General features: G+C 45.4%; 1 protein-coding gene across 1 annotated transcript; it reads left to right on the forward strand.

The window, feature by feature from the left end:
• Positions 1–668: 668 nt before the first annotated feature.
• On the forward strand, positions 669–19,252 carry NOL9 (nucleolar protein 9). The gene is made up of 12 exons (XM_046663117.1): positions 669–1,074; positions 1,801–2,020; positions 2,393–2,520; positions 5,451–5,586; positions 5,706–5,802; positions 6,363–6,460; positions 12,494–12,655; positions 12,857–13,154; positions 13,556–13,667; positions 15,412–15,589; positions 17,135–17,268; positions 17,982–19,252. Exons 1-12 carry the CDS (start codon positions 691–693, stop codon positions 18,129–18,131), a joined length of 2,097 nt encoding a protein of 698 aa, XP_046519073.1. The 5' UTR covers positions 669–690; the 3' UTR covers positions 18,132–19,252.
• Positions 19,253–20,521: the final 1,269 nt, after the last annotated feature.

Here is a 20,521-nt window from a genome sequence, read left to right on the forward strand (position 1 = left end):
CCTTGCTCTGGTGCCGGTAGCTTCACCTGGCTCAGGAAGGGAGCCCTGGCATTTTTTGGGGGGGGTCATAGGAAGGCAGGGACACAGCTGCTCTGGGGGCCCTGAGGGACAGGGTGTGGAGGGTTGCTATCAGGGAGCTGTGGGTTTTAGAATCTTTTACCTGGGCCTCAGTTTACCGAATGAGACCTGGCTTTGAATTGATCTCCCCCCTAGTTCTCAGTTTTCTGACACTGAAATTCTGAGTGAATCATCGTTAGTTTACCTTCAGCCCAAAGACAAATGCATGCAAACAGATGGTACGCAAATAGACCGGTTTTGTTTAAACGGCCAATCCTAGAGCTTTTTCTGCAGGAAAGAAAAATACCAGGTGGATTTCCGGAGAGGTGGCACTGCTGTCGGGTCGGGTACCTGGTTTTCCCTCTCGAGGTGGCCGGAGTGGGGCTTTTGCATAATGTAAATGTGACCCTAAGTGGGACGGCCGGCGGGGTGGCGCCGAGGCGGCCGCCCCCAGAGCGCCCCCTGGCGGGCTGGAGCCTCCGAGGGGCCAGCCAAGGCCCAGGTGCGCTGCCGGGGTCGCCGACAGAGGGCGCCCGCAGCTCCCAGGCCGCTCCCTTTTGGCCGCTCGACGGGCCGCGGGGCGGAGCGACGGGATCTCGCGAGATTCTCGCGCGACAGGCGCCGGCGACCAGCATGGCGGACTCGCCGCTGCTTCCCAGGCGGGGTCCCTCCCGCTCCACGTGGCTGCGAGCCCGCAAGGCACGGCCCCAGCTCATTCTCAGCCGCCGGCCCCGCCGCCGGCTCGGGGCCCTGCGCTGGTGCGGCCGAAGGCGTCTGCGGCGGCGGCTGCTGCAGACCCAGGCGGCCGGCGCGGACTGGCGGGAGGGCGGCTGCCTGGCGTCGCGCGCAGCGGCGGCCCGGAGGCCCAAGACCGCCGCCCCCAACCCGGCCTCCAGCCCGACCCCCAGCCCGGCCCCGGCAGCTGACCCCGACTCGAGTTACCTCGCGACTCTCCCCATCCCGCCGGTGCGACCGGCCGGCCCGGGCCGCGCGCTGGTGCTGCTGCCGCTCGAGCAGGTGGGTGGTATGGGGCCCGGTGGGCAAAGGGAGGTGCAGGCTAGGGGGAGACCGTGGTCCCTTCTGCCGGTTCTCTGGTCGCAAGTTGGGCGCATTCCTCGTGTCGGGGATGCTGAGCCGAGGATAACAAGGACCCTGCTGAGGGGATTTCTAGGCCTTCAGAGCTGAAAGGTCCTTTAGTAGTAATAACATTAAGTCTCGTTTACTGGGGGCTTAGAAATGTCAGGTTGTAAGTGTTTTAGGTTTACGAACCCGTTTAATACTGCCAGCGTCTGTGGCGTCTATACCGTCGTTGCTGTGAATGTTTACAGACGAAGAAACTGAGATATAGCTTAGGTCAGGCAGAGCTGGGATTCAAACCCAGGCAGCCTGGTTGCACGGCTCCTGCTCTTCACTCGGACTGGGAGGTCCCCCTCCAATGCAGGAGGCGAGTGAAAACCAGGGATAGGAGAGACTTGGGAAGGACAGGGAGCCCTGAGAACAGCAGAGCCCAGGTCATGGGACCCGCCTGTTCTTCATGTGTCAGTGTTCTGTCTCTGTAGCTGTCATGCAATAGATCCTAGGTTAAAAACATCAATCACCTGATGGTCACCTAGTACAATGTATTCTGTTAGTTAGAAACCAGCTATCTTTTCGTAACTGAGTAGTGATTAAGATTTTAGAAAATTTCAGTCATTAGTAACAGAATCTGTAACATTCTCTCTTTCTTTTTTCTCTCCCTTCTAGGGTTTTACGTTTAGCGGGATCTGTCGTGTGACCTGCCTCTATGGCCAGGTGCAGGTGTTCGGTTTCACCATCAGCCAAGGCCAGCCTGCCCAAGATGTCTTCTCTACCTATACCCACACTCGCCTGGCTATCACTGCAGTTCATTACTCAGTGTCTGAGAAAAACAAGAAAGAGATGAAAAGGGAAGCCCGAATTTTGCTCAAACCTCATCTTAACAAGGGTAATGAAAAGAACTGGGTAACTGACCGAGAGCTCACTCTAATAAGGCTTATAATTTTTAGATGCTTACTACAACGTAGACGTTGCACACTTTACTATGTTTGTTTAAACACACACAAGATTGAAACTACTGTTTTCACCATTTTACAGATGAGAAAAGTTGCCCAGGGCCACACAGCTAGTGTGTAGCAAACCTGGATTCATTTCTCCATCCTGGTGTGTTCCTGTTATGCAGTATGGCCTCCTGAAAAAGGCTCTCAAACATAATTCCTACTCTCAAAAAGTTTGCAACTTAGCCGAGGAGATGGTAGTCCTAAAGGGCATAGAATTTAATGGAGTTGTTATTTCTAAGGTAGTTTATTTTTCTTTACAGATGACAGATGTTGGTTGATGAAGAATTTTTCTCCTCTGTGTTCCATTGTGATGCTAGAACATCTGAAAACCTCCACTGTAAACTTCATAATCAGCCATCCAGGTTTATCTTACGTTTTTGTACAAGAGGTAGAACCAGTTTTCATTCAGAGTTTTGCTAATCACTTTCACCAAAATAGTCTTATCAAATGATTATGTAGGATCCTCCCTTGGGAGATCAGTCTGTCTGTCATGTTGTGCTGTAGGTCTTACAGATGTAACGTGTGTACAGTAAAAAATAGCATAGAAAGATAAAGCATGAAAAAGTCTCTTCTCCTCCCCTTAGTTTCATTCCCCAGTGAAAGCTGTCATTTCATATTGTGGTTAGTTAAATGCCTTTTGGCATTTTTAAATGATTATATCTTGATTTACTTAACATGAGACAGTATAAATTTTCTTTAAGCTGTGAATGAGTAATTTCGGTGTATTTACAGTTTTTCCTCTCTCTTTTGCACCTTCAAATTTTTGCTGGCCATCTTATTAATTTCCTAAAGCCAAGGTCTATTACCATAATTGTCTCCCATGAGCCATAAATTGAGTCTAATCTGCAGGATTATTGGACAAACTAGATGTGAGGTGTGAGGAACAATCAAGGAATAACAATCAAGAGAACTTCTACTTGTCTCTGGCCCTATCCTGGGCATTTCCTCCAGGTATTCTGAATGAACTGCTCCCAAGGCCAACGCCTCCACGCGGAATAACAAGGCTTTTTGGCTTAACCACCTTGGTGCATGGACTTGCTATTAACTGAGATGAGGGCACTGTAGGAGGAGCCGAGTTAGATACATTAACTCTGAGATGTCTGTTACACATTCAGTTGGAGATCTCAAGTGGGCAGTTGAATATGTGAGTCTGGAGTTCAGAGAAGAAGTTAGAAATGTAAATTTGGGATCTTTCAGCAGAAAAGGGTTCCAAAGGCTGCATGAGATAATAACACCAAGGGAGTTGATACAGATAGAGGTGAAAAGGTTCAAGGACTGAGCCCCCGGCACTCGTGTGAAGTGGGCTAGATGAGGGACTGGCAGAGACGGAAGAGTGACGGTTGACGTTAGAGGAAGACCAGTGAGTGTGGTCAGCCCGTCCTTAAAGGACATGGAAGTAAACAGCTGTGTCAGATGCTCCTGGGGCTGAGATGAGGCCTAGAAAGGAACTCTGGAAGTAGGAGCGTGGTCTGGGTGAGAGTCGTGTCAGTCGACTGCCAAGGAGGATGGCCTGACTGGAGTGGCGTCAGGAGCCTGGGAAGAAGGAGCACAAGGGCTTTTGTGGAGTTTAGCTGTAAAGGAAAGGAAAGAAATGACACAGTAGTTGGAGGACTAAGTGTGGTCAGAGAGTTTTGTTTTTTGTTAAGATGGCTAAAAAAACAGCATGTTTGAACACAGCATGTGGGAATGATCCAGAGGAGAGAGCCCTGATGCAGTAGAGAGAGGTGAGGACAGCTCCAAGTGTGTGAGTGAGTTGACCTCGAGGGAGGGCTTCTGGTTCTGGTCTCTGCGTGGAGGCGTTGGCCTTGGGAGCAGTTCATTCAGAATACCTGGAGGAAATGCCCAGGATAGGGCCAGAGACAAGTAGAAGTTCTCTTGATTGTTTCCTGTTACTCTGAGAAATGGATCACGGTCGTCACTGAGGGGGGCGTAGGTAGTAGGTAGGTGTTGGAGGTTTGAAGTGAGAGGAAAAGAAATGAAATGAGGGTGGGACAATGAATGAACTATTGTGGTTACCTAAGTTTAATCTAGTGCAGAATCTAGTAACTAGGTCAGGGCTGTAGAGAAGGAAATGGAAATCCCATGTTACCAAACCGTTAGTAGTTAAAAGTGAATGTTGCAAATGCAGTGATCAGACACACTTGTTTTTTTTTTAAGGAAGATCAGCCCTGAGCTAACTACTGCCAATCCTCCTCTTTTTGCTGAGGAAGACTGGCCCTGAGCTAACATCCATGCCCATCTTCCTCTACTTTATATGTGGGAGGCCTGCCACAGCATGGCTTTTGCCAAGCGGTGCCGTGTCCGCACCCGGGATCTGAACTGGTGAATCCTGGACCGCCCAGAAGCGGAACGTGCGAACTTAACCACTGTGCCACTGGCTGGCCCCTCATGTTTTTTTTTCTGGGACTTAACCACTACTGTTTATATTCCTTTTGCTCTTTCTTGGATAACTTCCCTTGCCCTACTTATATGTAATACATTCTGGATTTTTATATAAGGCAGAGAGTAAACTTTAGATCATCTCATTTTATAAGATATTTTGCCCTCAGTGATTGATAGCTGAGCAGAGTGTAGACTTGTAGGTTCAGAGAAGTTTTCCTGAAAACCTCGAAGGCCTTGCTCCATTGTTGTCTAGAATCCAGAGCAGCTGATAGGAAATTTCACACCAGGCTGACTCTTGTTCCTTTTATGATGTCTTTATCTTCCGAGTTGATGAATTGCACGAGGATGCGTTCGTGGGTGGGTCTCTTCCTGGAGCCTCTTGGACACTGTGGCCTCACTCCATCTGAGCCCCATCTGCTTCAGCCAGGATCGAGCTCTTACATTCCTTGGGTTGCTTTCCTGTGGTTTCCTGGTACTTCAGTTAGAACGCAGTGGGACTTGCTAGAACTGTCTTCTACATCTTTTCAGCTGCCTGTGTGTATTTTTTGTCTTTTTGCTTTATGTTTTGGAGATTGTCTTGATTTTATTCTAAATCACCAACCTATTCTACAGCTGTGGTCTGCTATTGAATTTTTCTTTTGGTAATCACTTCTAAATTTCACACATTAAATTTACATGCATTTTTTTTCTGGAGTCTCCTGCAGAGGTGGTATCAGCTTGGATGTAAGAGTAAGCTATGAAAACAGAGCCACGGATAACTTTAGGAGTAGAGTTGACAGGAGTTACTGAAGGGTTGGATTTGGGAAGTGAGAGAAAGGGAGGGATCAAATTTAACTTTTGTAGCTCACAGCTGTATGAGTCTTATTAATTTAGAACTGAATTAAAAAAGGTACATTTGTTTTCACCTTTTCTTAAAGTTTAAATTGTTAATTTCAGAGTCCGACTTTCCAGATTAACTCTGAATATTTCGCCTTGAGGTCTGTTGGCATTAAAAGAGAGAAAAAGAAAAACGGCCTTCGTTTAACTGAGAGTGCCCTTTCAGCCATGGAAGAGTTAGTCAGCGTTTCTTGTGGTGAGTGACATTGATAAATTCCAGCGTTTATCTGCCAAAGCCTCAGAGGATGACTGTTTATGATCAGAGGCCTAAAGAAGATGGCTAATTCTACGGGTCAATGTTTGTTTCACCTCCAGAAGAAGTAGATGGCTGCCCTATCATTCTGGTTTGTGGAGCTCAGGACGTTGGAAAATCAACATTTAATAGATCCCTGATCAACCAGTTGTTAAATAGGTAAGAGTATTTTTATTCCAGTTTTGACATATTGCTAGATTTTTGACATGAAGTTGTGTTTTTGATTTATGAATCCGATGCAAATGCATCTTGACTTCTAAGTAGAGATTATGTACAACTCTTATATATACAGCTTTATATCTACAGCTATCTTATATATACGGGTTATATACAGCTGCTCAGCTGAGTGGTGCCCTTCTCTGTCATGCTGTGTTTTGGAGTCAGGTGACGATGCTCTCGGGGTGTACTGACTGCCTATCTGTGAGCTTTTGAGAGGAGTCACTTGGTTTGTCCAAATCCAGAGATTCAGATTAGGGGTAAATTCTGTTACACTTTAAAGATAAAATTTTAAGAAAGACAGAGTTGTATCCGTATTATGAACGGGCACTGTGGCCATGCCTGTATCACATTTTCTCTTTACGTTGTTCTTTTTATATTGGTCATCATCTTTGGAGCATTCCCCCTAATTAGGCCTGTGGATCTCATAAAATCTTGAAGATCTGGTTTATTCTTTTGATATAGTAAAGCTGGTTAAGACTTTCTTTCTGTTAAATTTTCAGTATTTCCTGCGTTGACTATTTGGAATGTGATCTGGGACAGACGGAATTTACTCCTCCGGGTTGTATTTCTTTACTTAATATTACAGAACCAGTTCTAGGTACGTGATATACATTTCTTAAATGTCTTGGTTTTGTAAAACACAGTGAATGCTTATTAAAAACTCAAAGAATATAAAAGTATAAGATATAAAAAGTGAACATCTGCCTACCGAACTCATGGTCTTCCCATAGCTTCCTCAAGCCTCCAAAAAACCCCAAACTGCTACTTCTCCAGGGTTCCGTTTTAGTAAATGGAACTACTATCCATTTTGTTTTATGTAAATAAGAAACATCTTCCTCTACTATTAACGTCTTCTATAACCCTATACAATGCTCTAAACCAGGAAATTAACATTGATTTAATACTATTAACAGTCTATAGATTTTATTCAGAATTCACCAGTCTTCCTACTGTGTCCTTTCTCTGGTTCAGAATCTCATATTGCTTTTTTTTAATGGTGAAATTTGCATAACATGATATTTAACCATTCATATGTGTACATTCAGTGGCATTAAGAACATTCGAATAGTGTGTGTAACTATCACCACTGTCAATATCAATTTGGGATGTTTTTCATCATCCCAAACTGAAATGCTATACCCCTTAAACAGTAACTCCCCCTTCCAACTCTCCCTCCAGACCCTTGTAACTGCTGTTTACTACTTTCTGTCTCTGTGAATTTGCCTGTTCTAGGTACTTCATATAAGTGAAATCATACAGTATTTGTAATTCCACATCTAGCTTTTTTCACTAAGCGTAATAGTTTTTAGGTCTGTCCATATTCTAGCATATATCGAAATTTAGTTACTTTTTATGGCTGAAGATTATTCCATGGTATGTATATATCACATTTTGTTTATCCATTCAGCTGTTGACGGACACCTGGATTGTTTCCACCTTTGAGGTGTTGTGAATAGGGCTGCTGTGAACATTGCTATACAAGTCTCTGTTCAAGACCCTGCTTTCAGTTCTTTGGGATATATACCTAGGAGTGGAGTTGCTGGGTCATGTGGTAGTTCCATGTTTAACTTTTTGAGAAACTGCCAAACTGTTTTTCACAGTAGCTGCACCATTTTACATTCCTATCAGCAGTGCTCAATTGTTCTAATTTCGCCACATCTTCACCACTACTTATTGGGGGGGTTTTTTGTTGTTGTTGTTGTTGTTTTTGAGGAAGATTAGCCCTGAGTTAACAACTGCCGCCAATCCTCCTCTTTTTTCTGGGGGAGACTGGCCCTGAGCTAACATCTGTGCCCATCTTCCTCTACTTTATATGTGGGACGCCTACCACAGCATGGCTTGATGAGCGGTGCCATGTCTGCACCTGGGATCCAAACCGGCAAACCCCGGGCCGCCAAAGTGGGTCATGCCCACTTAATTCTGCTGTGCCACTAGGCCGGCCCCTGCTTATTGTTTTGAGTATAGCCATCCTGTTAGATGCGAAGTGATAGCTCATTTTGATTTTGATTTCCATTAATGATGATGAGCATCTTTTCATGTGTTTATTAGCCATTTGTATATCTTCTTTGGAGAAATGTCTATTCGAGTCCTTTGCCTATTTTTGAGTTGGGTTGTTTTGTTGAGTTTTAGGAGTTTTTTGTATATTCTGAATGTTAATCCCTTATGAGATATGTGATTTGCAAATATTTTCTCCCATTCTATAGATTATTGTTCCATTTTCTTGATAGTATCCTTTGATGCACAAAAGTTCTTAATTTTTATGAAGCCCAGTTTATCTATTTTTTCTTTTGTTGCCTGTGCTTTTGATGTCATATCCATGTAGTTGCCATCAAATCCATTGTCACAGAGATTTTCTGTAATGTTTTCTTCTAAGAGTTTTATAAGTTTTAGCTCTTACATGTAGGTCTTTGATTCATTTTGAGTTAATTTTTGTATATGATATAAGGAGAGGGTCCAACTTTATTCTTTTGCATATGGATATCCAGTTTTCCAGCCAGCCCTGGGGGTCTAGTGGTTAAGATTCAGCGTTCTCACTGCTGCAGCCCGGGGTTGTTTGCTTGTCAGGGAACCACACCAGCTGTCTGTCAGTTGTCATACTGTGGTGGCTGCATGTTGCTGGGATGCTGAAAGCTATGGCACTGGGATTTCAAAAGCTAGCAGTCACCCATGGTGGACAGTTTCAGTGGAGCTGCCAGACCAGACAGACTAAGAAGAAGGACCTGGCCACCCACATCTGAAAAAAATTGACCATGAAAACCCTGTGAATAGCAGTGGAGCACTGTGGGATATATGTAGGAAGGGGAGAGGATGGCACAAAAAGACTGGACAGCGTTCCGCTTTGCCATGTGCAGTGTTGCCTGGAGTCAGAATCGACTCTATGACGCTACCAACAATAAATCCAGTTTTCAAATCACTATTTGTTGAGAAGACTGTCCTTTCCTCGGGGAGTGGTCTTGGCACACTTATCAAAAATCGTTTGACCATATATTGTATTCTATTCTATTCCATTGATCTGTGTATCTGTCCTTAAGCAATTACCATACTCTTTTAATTTCTGTAGCTTATAGTAAGTTGAAAGTTGGGAAATTTGAGTCCTCCAACTTTATTCTTTTTCAAGATTGTTTTGGCCTTTGGGGACCCCCTTGCAATTCCATGTGAATCTGAGGATTGGCTTTTCCATTTCTTTGAAAAAGGCTGTTAGAATTTTGATAGGGATTGTGTTGAATCTGTAGATTGCTTTGGGTAGTACTGACATCTTAACAATGTCAAGTCTTCCTAGCCATGAGCAAGGGATGTCTCTCCATTTTTTCAGGTTGTCTTTAATTTCTTTCAGCAATATTTTGTGGTTTTCAGCATATAAGTATTTCACGTCCTTGGTTAGATTTATTCCTAAAGAGGCCAGCCCGGTGGTGTAGTGGTTAAGTTCGCGCACTCTGCTTTGGTGGCCTGAGTTTTGCCAGTTCGGATCCTGGGTGCAGACCTACATATCGCTCATCCAGCCATGTTGTGGTGGCATCCCACATAGAAGAACTAGAAGGACCTACGACTAGGATATACAACTATGTACTGGTGCTTTGGGGAGGGAAAAATAAAAAGAGGAAGATTGTCAACAGATGTTAGCTCAGGGCCAATCTTCCTCACCAAAAAAAAGCAGAAAGAAAAAAAGATTTATTCCTAAAGATTTAATTCTTTTAGCTGTTGTAAGTGGAGCTGCTTTCCTACTTTCCTTTCAGATTGTTCATTGCTGGTTTATAGACATACTGATTTTTGCATGTTGAAGTTGTGACCTGCAATTTGCTGAATTCCCTTATTAGCTCTAGTAGCTGTCTTGTGAATTCTTTGGGATTTTCTATGTATAAGATCATGTCATCTGTGAATTCCTTTGCAGTTTGGATGCCTTTTATTTCTTTTTTGTCTAATAGCTCTGGCTAGAACCTCTAGCACAATGTTGAATAGAAGGAAACATCCTTTTCTTGTTCTTGATCTTAAGAGGGAATGCATCCAGTCTTTCGCCATTAAGTATGATGTGAGTTGTGGGTTTTTCATAGTTTCCCTTTGTCAGGTTGAAGAAGTTGCCTTCTGTTCCTAGTTTGTTGAATGCTTTTATCATGAAAGGATGTTGGATTTTGTCAAATACTTTTTCTTTGTCTGTCGACATAATCGTGTGATTGTTCATTTGACTTTTGTTTTCCCAAGGAAGATTCACCTAGAGCTAATATCTGTCGCCAATCTTCCTCTTTTTGCTAGAGGAAGATTCACCCTGAGCTAACATCTGTTGCCAGTCTTCCTCTGTTTTGTATGTGGATCACCACCACAGCATGGCCACTGACAATTGGTGTAGACCCGTGCCCAGGAACTGACCCTGGGCTGCTGACGTGGAGCACGCCACACTTAACCATTAGGCCACTGGGCTGAGCCCTAGTTGACGTTTTTTTTTTTTAAAGATTTAATTTTTCCTTTTTCTCCCCAGAGGCCCCCGGTACACAGTTGTGTATTTTTAGTTGTGGGTCCTTCTAGTTGTGACATGTGGGATGCCTCCTCAGCATGGCCTCATGAGCAGTGCCGTGTCCGCGCCCAGGATTCCAACCGGCGAAACCCTGGGGCGCCGAAGCAGAGTGCATGAACTTAACTACTCGGCCTCGGGGCTGACCCCTAGTTAACTTTTAAAAGAAGCAGATGGTATCATATTAGGTTGCTAGATATGTTAGAGATTTAACAGACTTTTTGTCAATAAGAATTCTTAAAACATTTACAGTATTTTAACAAGTGTATCAAAAATAGTTGTTTAGGCATAGCTCTTTGGCTGGATTCATTGTTCCTCTTTTTTTTTCTTTTACATTTTCTCTAGTCCATTTGATTTTCTTTTCCTTTTTTACCCCTTAATGTTTCAGTAGGTTTTTCTTTCTTTTTTTTTTTTTTGAGGAAGATTAGCCCTGAGCTAACACCTGCTGCCAATCCTCTTTTTGCTGAGGAAGACTGGCCCTGAGCCAACATCCATGCCCATCTTCCTCTGTTTTTTATATGTGGGATGCCTACCACAGCATGGCTTGCCAAGTGGTGCCATGTTCACACCTGGGATTGATCCAGCGAACCCGGGGCTGCCGACGCAGAATGTGCGCACTTAACTGCTGCGCCACTGGGCTGGCCCCTCCGTAGATGTTTCTGAAAACAAGGACACTCTGTTACATATGTACATACATATGTAACACAACCACCAAAATCAGGATAGTAACATTGCTACAGTACCGTTACTCCAGTTTTGTCCATTGTCCCAGTCATTTGTATAGACCCAGGGTATACTTGTAAATCTTTAATCTCCTTCAATCTGGAACAGATTTTCTTATCTTTTATGACCTTGACAGCGTTGAAGAGTGCATTTGTGGAATGTCCCTCATGATTAGATTTAGAAGTGATGCTGTGTGCTCAGTGCATCGTATCAACGTGCTGTCACTGGTCCTGTCACCAGGATGTTGGCTTTGCTCGCTTGGTTAAGGTAGTGTTTGCCAGGGTTTTTCCTTCCAACTATAACTAGACGTGCTATTTTCTTCTGGGGTGTCGTTGCTTCCAGGTGCCCTCAGTGGACACATCCCCTCAGGGGACAGATATAAGGAATATATGTATGTTTAAACCCACACTTGCCATATATGTATGTACATATGTGTATTTATATGCATATGCACACACTCATACATCTATATCTCTTTGTAAATCTTTTCTGTTTTTTAAGAGCCATGGATTTGCACCAATTGTTCCAATTCCAAACTGACACCCAGGGTTCACTCTAGTTAGTCTTCCTTCTTTTCTGTTTATAAGGTCCTTCTCTGATGTAAGAACCCTGGCTACAGTTATTCTCGGTATGTTTACATGTTTGCTCAGTCCCTTTGTATTCGTTCACTCCCTCCACTGTGCAGCCCCTCTCTCACCTGTGGGCTGTCCCGGTTAGCCTTGCATCAGCCACGTTGACCAAGGCCTTTGCCCTGCTCACTGTGTTGCCACATGGTCCTGTTCACCTGCCTGCCGACCAGGGGAGACTGGAAGTGGCTTAAGCTGGACAGACTGGTGGTGTGATTAGGGAGTGTCAGCTCTGGAGCTGGGACACCTGAGTTCAAGCCCAGCTGATAACCTAGCTCTGTTACTTTGGTCAAGTTAGTCTCTTTCTCAATTTTCTTGTCTGTAAAAATGGGGATGATAATAGTGCCTGACTCATACTGTTTTTATGAAAATTAGAGGCTGTATGTTACGTACCCAGGGCATAGTAAGTGCTGTATTCCAACAGAGGATTGCTGTTGTTATTAGAATGTAAGCCTCTGCAAGGATGGGGTTGTTTATCTTGTTCACAGATGTGTCCTAAGTATTTAGAAGAATGCCCAGCACGTGGCAGGTGCTCAGTGAGTGTTTGCTGAATGAATGGCTATATTAGGACATAATTGGGGTTACTGTTCATGTAAAAGTGAGCATGTTTTGGATTAAGTTAGAAGCTTAGATTTCCGGAAATGGGAGTACAGCTATTCCTCATGGTAGGTTGGTCTCAGATTTTCTAAGGATCTTTGTCAGTGATGATGGCGGAAGCAAAACCCTTGCCACCTTTCAAGTAGTTGTGGATTGATTACTCTCGTCTTTATCTTCTTAGGGCCACCTTTCACCCACCAGAGGACACCGCAGAAAATGGTGTATTATGGGAAAATTTCTTGTAAAAACAACTGTGAGAATTATATTGAGATGGTAAAGTATGTGTTCAGCTCCTACAAGAGAGAGTCTCCTCTTATCATCAACACAATGGGCTGGGTGTCAGGTAAGCCGTGGAGGCAGGAAGGGACAGGCAGTGTGAATTAGCTTTTGGCTTTCAAACGTTAGTGCTGAAGCCCAGTTTTTAGGAGGGTCTTCTTATTGCTCATTTCTGTGTCTAAGAGTAAGTCTGTAAGCACAGTTTCTCGTTGGAATGTGGTGGTGTTTTTTGGTGCACTGACTGCTAATGTCATCTCCTTCTTCACAGACAACGGGCTTTTGCTTCTCATTGATCTGATCCGATTACTGTCTCCCAGCCACGTCGTTCAGTTCAGTTCTGGCCGAAGTAAATACATGCCAAACCTCACCCCCGACTACGTCGATGACATGGATGGCTTGTACACAAAAAGCAAGTCCAAAATCAGAAACAGAGGTTTTCACCTGCCAGAATTTACAGAGAATTTGGACTTTGTTGACGAGGAGAAGGAGAGTCCAGTTGTGTTTACTGGACATAAATTGATGTGTGTTCAGTCAGACTTTACATTTCGAAAAACTCCAAGAAATAGGTAAATAGACCATCATGGCTGGAGAATTAAGTTTTCTTCAGTTTAACAAGGCCTTCTGTCCTGAATTCCTTAAAATGAATAAGTCCTGAGAAAGTTTTCAAATCTCTGTCACAGTTATATATTTACGGAGAACCAGTTATTTTCTGAACTGTTACTTTCCCAATAGAAATATCCAGAAGTGGCCTCCAGTTCTGGTTGCCAGGAGCTTTCGCTTGAAGGAGAGTCTTTCTGCCTCCTGTTTTCCCACTGGGTTTGTGGAAGGGCGGGGTCTGCAGATCTTAAGGTGGAAACAAGCTCTGTGTAAAAATAACCCACGTAATGACAGACGTCCTATGTTCCTGAGTGGGAGGTAGACCTGTAGAGTTAAATTGCTACTTACCTCGTTCTGATCTGCTTTTCAGAGACTCGCATAACAAAGTTCTTCGGGATTTGGCGGTGTTAGGTTACCTTGGCCAGCTGCAGCCCCCGGTGCCAAAACCACTTTCTCCCTTACATAGCCTGACACCCTACCAGGTAACCTGAACGTGTAGGGGGACTGTCTTTGTTCGTTTCACAAGTGCTTCTGTAACTTCCTTCGTGCCACGCGCTCTTCTCACCACTTTATAACTCCTCACTCGTTGGACCCTCAGAGTAACTCTGAGGGGTAGGGTCTGTAACTAGCCCTGTTTACGGACTGGAGGCTGAGTGATCCAGCGGAAGCGGCAGGACTGGCGTCAGACCCAGGCAGCCAGCTCCAGAGCTCATGCTCTGAACCACTGTGCTGGGCACAACTCTGGTTCCATGCTGGCTAAGAATGGTGTACCCAAAGGTGGCTCTGGGATTAGACCCAGGCAGTCTAGCTCCAGCACTTCGGCTGACTAGCCGTGTGCGACTGAGTTTCTCATCTGTAGGACAGAGGCAGTCCAGACCTTGTGGAATGGTTGTGTGGACTCGACGAGTGTTCACAGTGGTGTCTGGCACCCGGAGAGCTCTCTTAAAGTGTTTCATGTTATTGTCAAAAGTAGATTCTAGCACCAGAGTATTTGCATCTTGGGATCAAAGTTCTTAAGAATTATTTTGGGAAGAAACCACCATAATATTAGGATTCTGGATGATGAAAGAGTAAAATAGCAACAGGTAGCATTTCTTAAACGTTTACTCTGTGCTGTGCTCTGTTCTAAGCTCTACTCATAGTGGCCCTGTTATTATCCCTGTTTTACAGATGATAGAGCCGAGGCTGGGCACGCTGAGTTAGCTTGCCCAAAGTGGTACAGTAGAAGTTTGGGCTGGAACTGGAGCCCAGGCAGCCTGACTCTAGAGCCCTGAGTGTCCACCCTCTGCTGTGTGGTCTCTCCAGTGTTGAGCACGTTCTCTGTGCCAGGCGCTCTGCAAAGCACGTTATGTGGGATGGCCCAGTGACTTCGTGGCAGCTCTGTGAGGGAGATGCTGTTATCTCCCTGTTTACAGCTTAGAAAACTGGGCACAGTCAGGTGGAGACACTGGCCTGAAGTCACACAGGCAGGAGCAGTGGCTTGGATGGTGAGGACATGTCTCCCAAGCCTGATGGTGAGGTTGACTCCAGGCTTCTGAGTCATCTCCGCTGGGGCCTCTGAGACAGCTTGTTTAGTGGACTTTGGTTGATTTACTCCAATTTACTCACTTGGAGATGCCCTATAACTGAACTCACAACTTATCTGCCAGAAGTTAAAACTGCCTTTTATTTCGAATTTACTTTCGAAATCTAAATAATAGGTATAACAAAATACTTTTCAACTTTAAAAGTTTAGAATTACTGAAAGTTACATGTTAAAGGTAGTTATTTATCTTCCCGCAGGAATGCGATCCACTTTCCTGAACTCGGTCTGTTGTGTTAGGGAACGAGGGGAGGCCTTTTCTCACTGGATGGATTTTCACTTTCTTACATTAAGAAACCTCTCAGTGAATGGGATTTTCGCAGTCTCCCTCAGCTTTGTTTAGGATGTCTCTAAACCTGCGTCTTACGTGTCTCTTCAAACAAGAAAGCTCCAGGCATTCGGTTTAGTTTTCTAGGAAGTGTTGCTGGTATACAGAAGCTTTGCGTCCATTTCTTAGGTTCTCTGTGTTAAAGCAGTGAAACATGAACCACGCAAGTGCTGGTTAGTGTTTCTGTTCAGTTTAGTTACTTTTTGGAAGGCAGTTTGGTGGACATAACTTTATGTAGCTGGCTAGTCAACTTGTGAAAATTGAAAGTAGTCTTTCAAGTAGAATTAATAGAGAGAGATGCAAATTTATTTTCCAGGTCCCCTTCAATGCAGTTGCACTCCGGATTATTCACGCTGATGTCGCTCCTACCCATATATTGTATGCTGTGAATGCCAGCTGGGTTGGTCTTTGCAAGATCCTGGATGATGTCAGAGGTTATGCAAATGGACCCATCCTACTTGCCCAGACTCCAATCTGTGATTGCTTGGGATTTGGTGAGTCTTGAGAATAAAACATGTCTATAAACCTACTGAATTGATCCACTTCTTCAACTGTAGATGGCTAGTCTTGACCTTGTAACTGTGTCTAGCCTGGAGTGGTCGGAGAACATCCCTGTCTTGTATACAGTGGGCCTCAGAAGACAAGGAGGAAGCAGTCCTTTCTCTGCTTTTCCTCCCAGCTCCTCTAAATCTAGGATTCCTAAGGGCCTGGTCACAGCTGCCTTCTCACTTGACATGTTTTCTCTAGGCCATTTACCCCCTGATGGGGCTCTGAATCCATCTTCAGGGTGACTTCCCATAGGACCTCTCCAGCCCAACCATCCGTCTGAGTTCAAAGCCCTTGTTACCAGTGCACTTCTCTTGATGTCTCCCTGGCCTCTGAGACTTAGGTCCAAAACCGGGGTCCTGATGGGTCCATCCACCCCCCCGATGTTCTCCCCGAATCTCCTCCTCCGCCCCAGTGCCATCTCCTGTTCCCGGGCCTATGAATGCTCCTTCAGAGAGTCACTCTGGTGTTCGGGCCAGACCCCTGAGTCCTCATTGGCACCCCCTCACCTTCATTCACCACATCCAACCCACTAGCAGGTCTGGTAGCTTCTGTTTTCAAAATATGTTGGAGTCCTCCATCTCATCTCCATGCCAGTCTGAGCCAGCAGCATTTCTGCAGTAGACTACCAGAAAAGCTTCTTGACTGGACTCCCCAGAGTCAGGAGTGATCTGAGCACAAACATGATTATGTCACGTCCTGGCACTTCCATCACACAGGTCCAGAGGCCTCTCAGTGCCCATCTGGTTTGGGTTCCTGCGTCTTTTGCCAAGCCTACCACACATGATTGTTCCTCTGGTTCCCTGAGGTCAATAAATGCCAGTGTATATTTCTGAAAGGGTGCTGGACCTACGTAACCTAAAATTAGCAAAATTCTTAAATAATTAAATGCACGTTTCTGATTTATAGAAGACTGACACTTCATAGAGACCATAAGGAAGGAATTGGTGGTGGGGACAGATCGAGTCATCTTTGTGTTCCCCACTAGTGGGTTTTCTCCTGGCCTGTGCAGCCTCAGCTCAGACATTCGAGGACTTTGGCATGTAGACCTCTGTGGTTCCTCACAGCTGAATGAGGAGAAGTATACCAAGAGTCTTCACCGTCAAATATGCCATCTCTTGGCACTTTGTATTTTCAAAGCAGGACACAGTTGAAATTAAAACTCATATTTTTTTTTTTTTAAGATTTTATTTTTTTCCTTTTCTCCCCAAAGCCCCCGAGTACATAGTTGTGTATTCTTTGTTGTGGGTCCTTCTAGTTGTGGCATGTGGGACCCTGCCTCAACGTGGTTTGATGAGCAGTGCCATGTCCGCGCCCAGGATTTGAACCAACGAAACACTGGGCCAACTGCAGTGGAGCGCGCGAACTTAACCACTTGGCCACGGGCCAGCCCCTAAAACTCGTGTTTTAAAAGCCCTTCTTCAATTTTGAGTGGTGGGGAGATCTGATATCTCCCAACAAGGATGATTTTGTGTGTTCTGTGTGTCTTCAAGGAATCTGTAGGGGGATCGACATGGAGAAGAGGCTTTACCACATCCTCACTCCTGTGCCCCCGGAAGAGCTAAGAAATGTGAATTGTCTGCTGGTTGGAGCCGTTTCTGTTCCTCAGTGTGTCTTCAAGAGCCAGGTGAGTACTGCTCCCAGGGACTGCCCTGGAGGTAGCTGGCCGTGTCCTCAGTAGAGAGAGTGAGGACCTGAAGTTGGGGTGAGAGTCACGAGAACAGGTTATTGTTTGGAAAATGGTTTGTTGTAGAGGCTGGATGAGGCAAGAGGAGTGGCAGAGTGGCCTCAAAGGCCACTCCCATGAATTGCTATCACTCGTGGTCAAGAGCCCTGTAGCAGAGCCCTTATCCCAGGAGTAAGTTGTAGGAGAAGAGAGCAGGGAGGAGGGCAGAGGTGGCCGCCCCAGGATTACCCCTTCCTGAGGACAGTCTTCAGGTGCGCCCATGGGAAGGTCATGTTGGCCAAGGGCATCCATGTGGCCTCAATGCCAAACTGCAGGGCCTCTGAGTGGCCTGGGGAGGCAGTGGGTGTTCCTACCTTTCTTGCTCGTTTTACTTCTTTGAGAGAGAAACACACACCCACACCCACCTGTTCTCGTGCTGTTCCATGTGTTTGTTGAGTTGAATTGGACAGGAGGGAGGCGGTCACCTTTGTAACTGGGCCAGTTGCTTTAGTGGGGCCCCTTGAGGGAAGGGAACCAAGTGTCTTAAGGGTGAGAGGACCTTACTCAGACTCGCCCTTAATAACACTGTCTTCTGGGGAAGAAATAAAATGCTGCAGACTCTCCTGGCTGGATTTGGAGTGTGTCCATGCATTCTCTTTGTGTTTCCATTTCAGCGTGGGCTCGAAGGGACGATACCTTACATCACAACAGATTATAATTTTAAACTTCCTGGAGCATCAGAGAAAATTGGAGCAAGAGAAACTGAGAAAGCAGATGAAGAGAAACTACCCCCCAGACCTAGACGCTGTCGGAAAACAAACTGATACTGATGTTTTCGATAGGGAAGGAAACTTTCTACTGGAAAGCTTGACTGTCTCCAGCTTGACCTCAGCAATCTGATGGGGTTTTGTGGTCGTTAACAGCGCGCTTACCTAGCAAATGGTGTTTCCTGTATAGCTCGTGAATGTGTTTAGAGTAAATTTAAGTCTCTTAAAGCTACATGGCCCAGAGTTTTGCCCTAGGCTTCTGTATGGTTAACCATACTTGCTGTCTGTTTTATTTTCTGAGGGATAAAGCAGCAGAGAGAGTTCGTCCACCATTAAGACAGAGAGAATATGATCAGTTCCTCAGAAAGTTCTTCAAGGACCTGGTTGTTGGAAATCTGGATAAAAACAGGGAAACTGGGGCCCAAAAAATGTACCCAGGAGGAAGGAAGGCTGGCCAGCAGGATCACAAGTATAAGAGGATGTGGAGACGGACTCTGTCCTCACCTTGGTCTTCGCCCAGTGACGGTGGACAGGCGCAGGAGACCACAACAGTGGGGTCCACCTGCAGGGTGGCCACAGTCCCGGTGGTCTTTCTCATCCCTGCTCATTTGATGCTGTCCAAGTTCTGTCCTATTCACGTGGGTCCAGTATTAAAAGATTGTGCTTAGTCTGTTCAATGTAATCAAGGTTTAATAGATAAAAGTTTGGACTGAAGAACCCCTCATTTATTTTTTTTTAATCGGATGGTTTTATGCTGAAAAAATTGTTCTCAAATCCAGGAAGCCTCTCCTAGGGCCTCTTTAAAGCTAGATTTGTCCTAATTGACGTCTCCTCTGAGACTGAAGATACACGGTGGGCAGAGCTGGAAACTAGGCTGTTTGGAAGAAGCACTAGCAGAGCAACTCCTGTGAGGAACCGTGTTCTTGCCTTTGGGTGGCTGGACCTGAACTTGTACACATGGAGAACTCTGTGCATCTAAAACTTTCTCTAAGGGTACAGGAGGCTGGTGATGATACCATCTCCCAGAAGCCTTTGGGAAAATCGATGGAAGTCCATTCTTGGTTTTCTCTCTGGTGGTCACAATTTTTTTTTTTTTTTGAGGAAGATTAGCCTTGAGCTAACTGCTGCCAATCCTCCTCTTTTTGCTGAGGAAGACTGGCCCTGAGCTAACATCTGTGCCCATCTTCCTCTACTTTATATGTGGGACGCCTAGCACAGCATGGCGTGCCAAGCGGTGCTGTGTCCGCATCTGGGATCTGAACCAGTGAACCCCAGGCCACCAAAGCAGAACGTGCGAACTTAACAGCTGCGCCACCGGGCCAGCCCCAGTGGTCAGGATTCTTTATCCTTCAAGGTTGGAAGTGGTTTTGGTAAAGGTTGATGAGGCTGGGTCAGATCATTTCTGTGTTTAAGACAGTAAGACACTGAGGCAGTATTTCAAACTGGTATTGTGAATTCCAGCTTCCTAGCAGATCATCTTGAAGAACACTTACTAGGATGTGTGGGTTTTAATATTTATATTCCTTTAAATCATTGATTATCATTGTCTTATTTACTCCTGTGCCCCCTTGGTGTCTCATAGACCCACAGACTTACAAATGCGCACAGGATCCCTTATTACCCTCCAGGATTAGTCTTGATACCCTAGAGACCATTTAACGTCTAACTTCTTAGTTGCCTCTTATTTATATCTAAATTTAGCTTGTATGTGTTTTGTTTTTTTTTTTTAAAGATTTTATTTTTTCCTTTTTCTCCCCAAAGCCCCCCGGTACATAGTTGTATATTCTTCATTGTGGGTCCTTCTAGTTGTGGCATGTGGGACGCTGCCTCAGCGTGGTTTGATGAACAGTGTCATGTCCGCACCCAGGATTCGAACCAACGAAACACTGGGCCGCCTGCAGCGGAGCGCGCGAACGTAACCTCTCGGCCACGGGGCCAGACCCTGTATGTGTTTTTTTATCTTGGCCTTGCAAAGAATTTTGACAGACAATCTGCCACCATCAACTTTTTGCCTCCTTCCCCAGTTCCTTGTATCTTTACAGTAATACTCACTCCAGGTCATCAGCAGCAGGTCTTCAGAAGAAGGGCATTCGTGCCCAGTCATTGCATTTTCCTTACTCCAGGCTTACCTTTAGCCTAATTTCCTGCTGGCCTTCAAGGATGCCCTGTCTGCAGTCCCCATTGGTAAAAAAAAAAAGAAAACATCGCCACTAGAGGGAGCCACCAGCCTTTGGTCAGATGGCCACACTGGAGCTTGCCTTGGCTGAGGAGCCTGTGTGGGACTTTGTGGGGGGGATTCAGAGATGCTGCAGACGTGGCTCTGTGGCCTGCTCCGCGCTGTGCCTGGCTGAGTGGCAGCAGCCCCCTCCACCTTGGGTGTCTGTCTGTCGGTGTCAACTGCTTGGGCTTTGTCGTTTCCAGTCAGTTATGGTTCAGAGTGGGCAGTA

Source organism: Equus quagga, chromosome 5, assembly GCF_021613505.1.
Source record: "Equus quagga isolate Etosha38 chromosome 5, UCLA_HA_Equagga_1.0, whole genome shotgun sequence".
NCBI lineage: Eukaryota > Metazoa > Chordata > Mammalia > Perissodactyla > Equidae > Equus > Equus quagga.

Coding starts and splice junctions, on each gene's coding strand:
- NOL9 (XM_046663117.1), top strand. CDS start 691: ATGGCGGACTCGCCGCTGCTTCCCAGGCGGGGTCCCTCCCGCTCCACG. Junction 2,521..5,450: donor CTTACGTTTTTGTACAAGAG/GTAGAACCAGTT, acceptor TGTTAATTTCAG/AGTCCGACTTTCCAGATTAA. Junction 13,155..13,555: donor CGAAAAACTCCAAGAAATAG/GTAAATAGACCA, acceptor TCTGCTTTTCAG/AGACTCGCATAACAAAGTTC.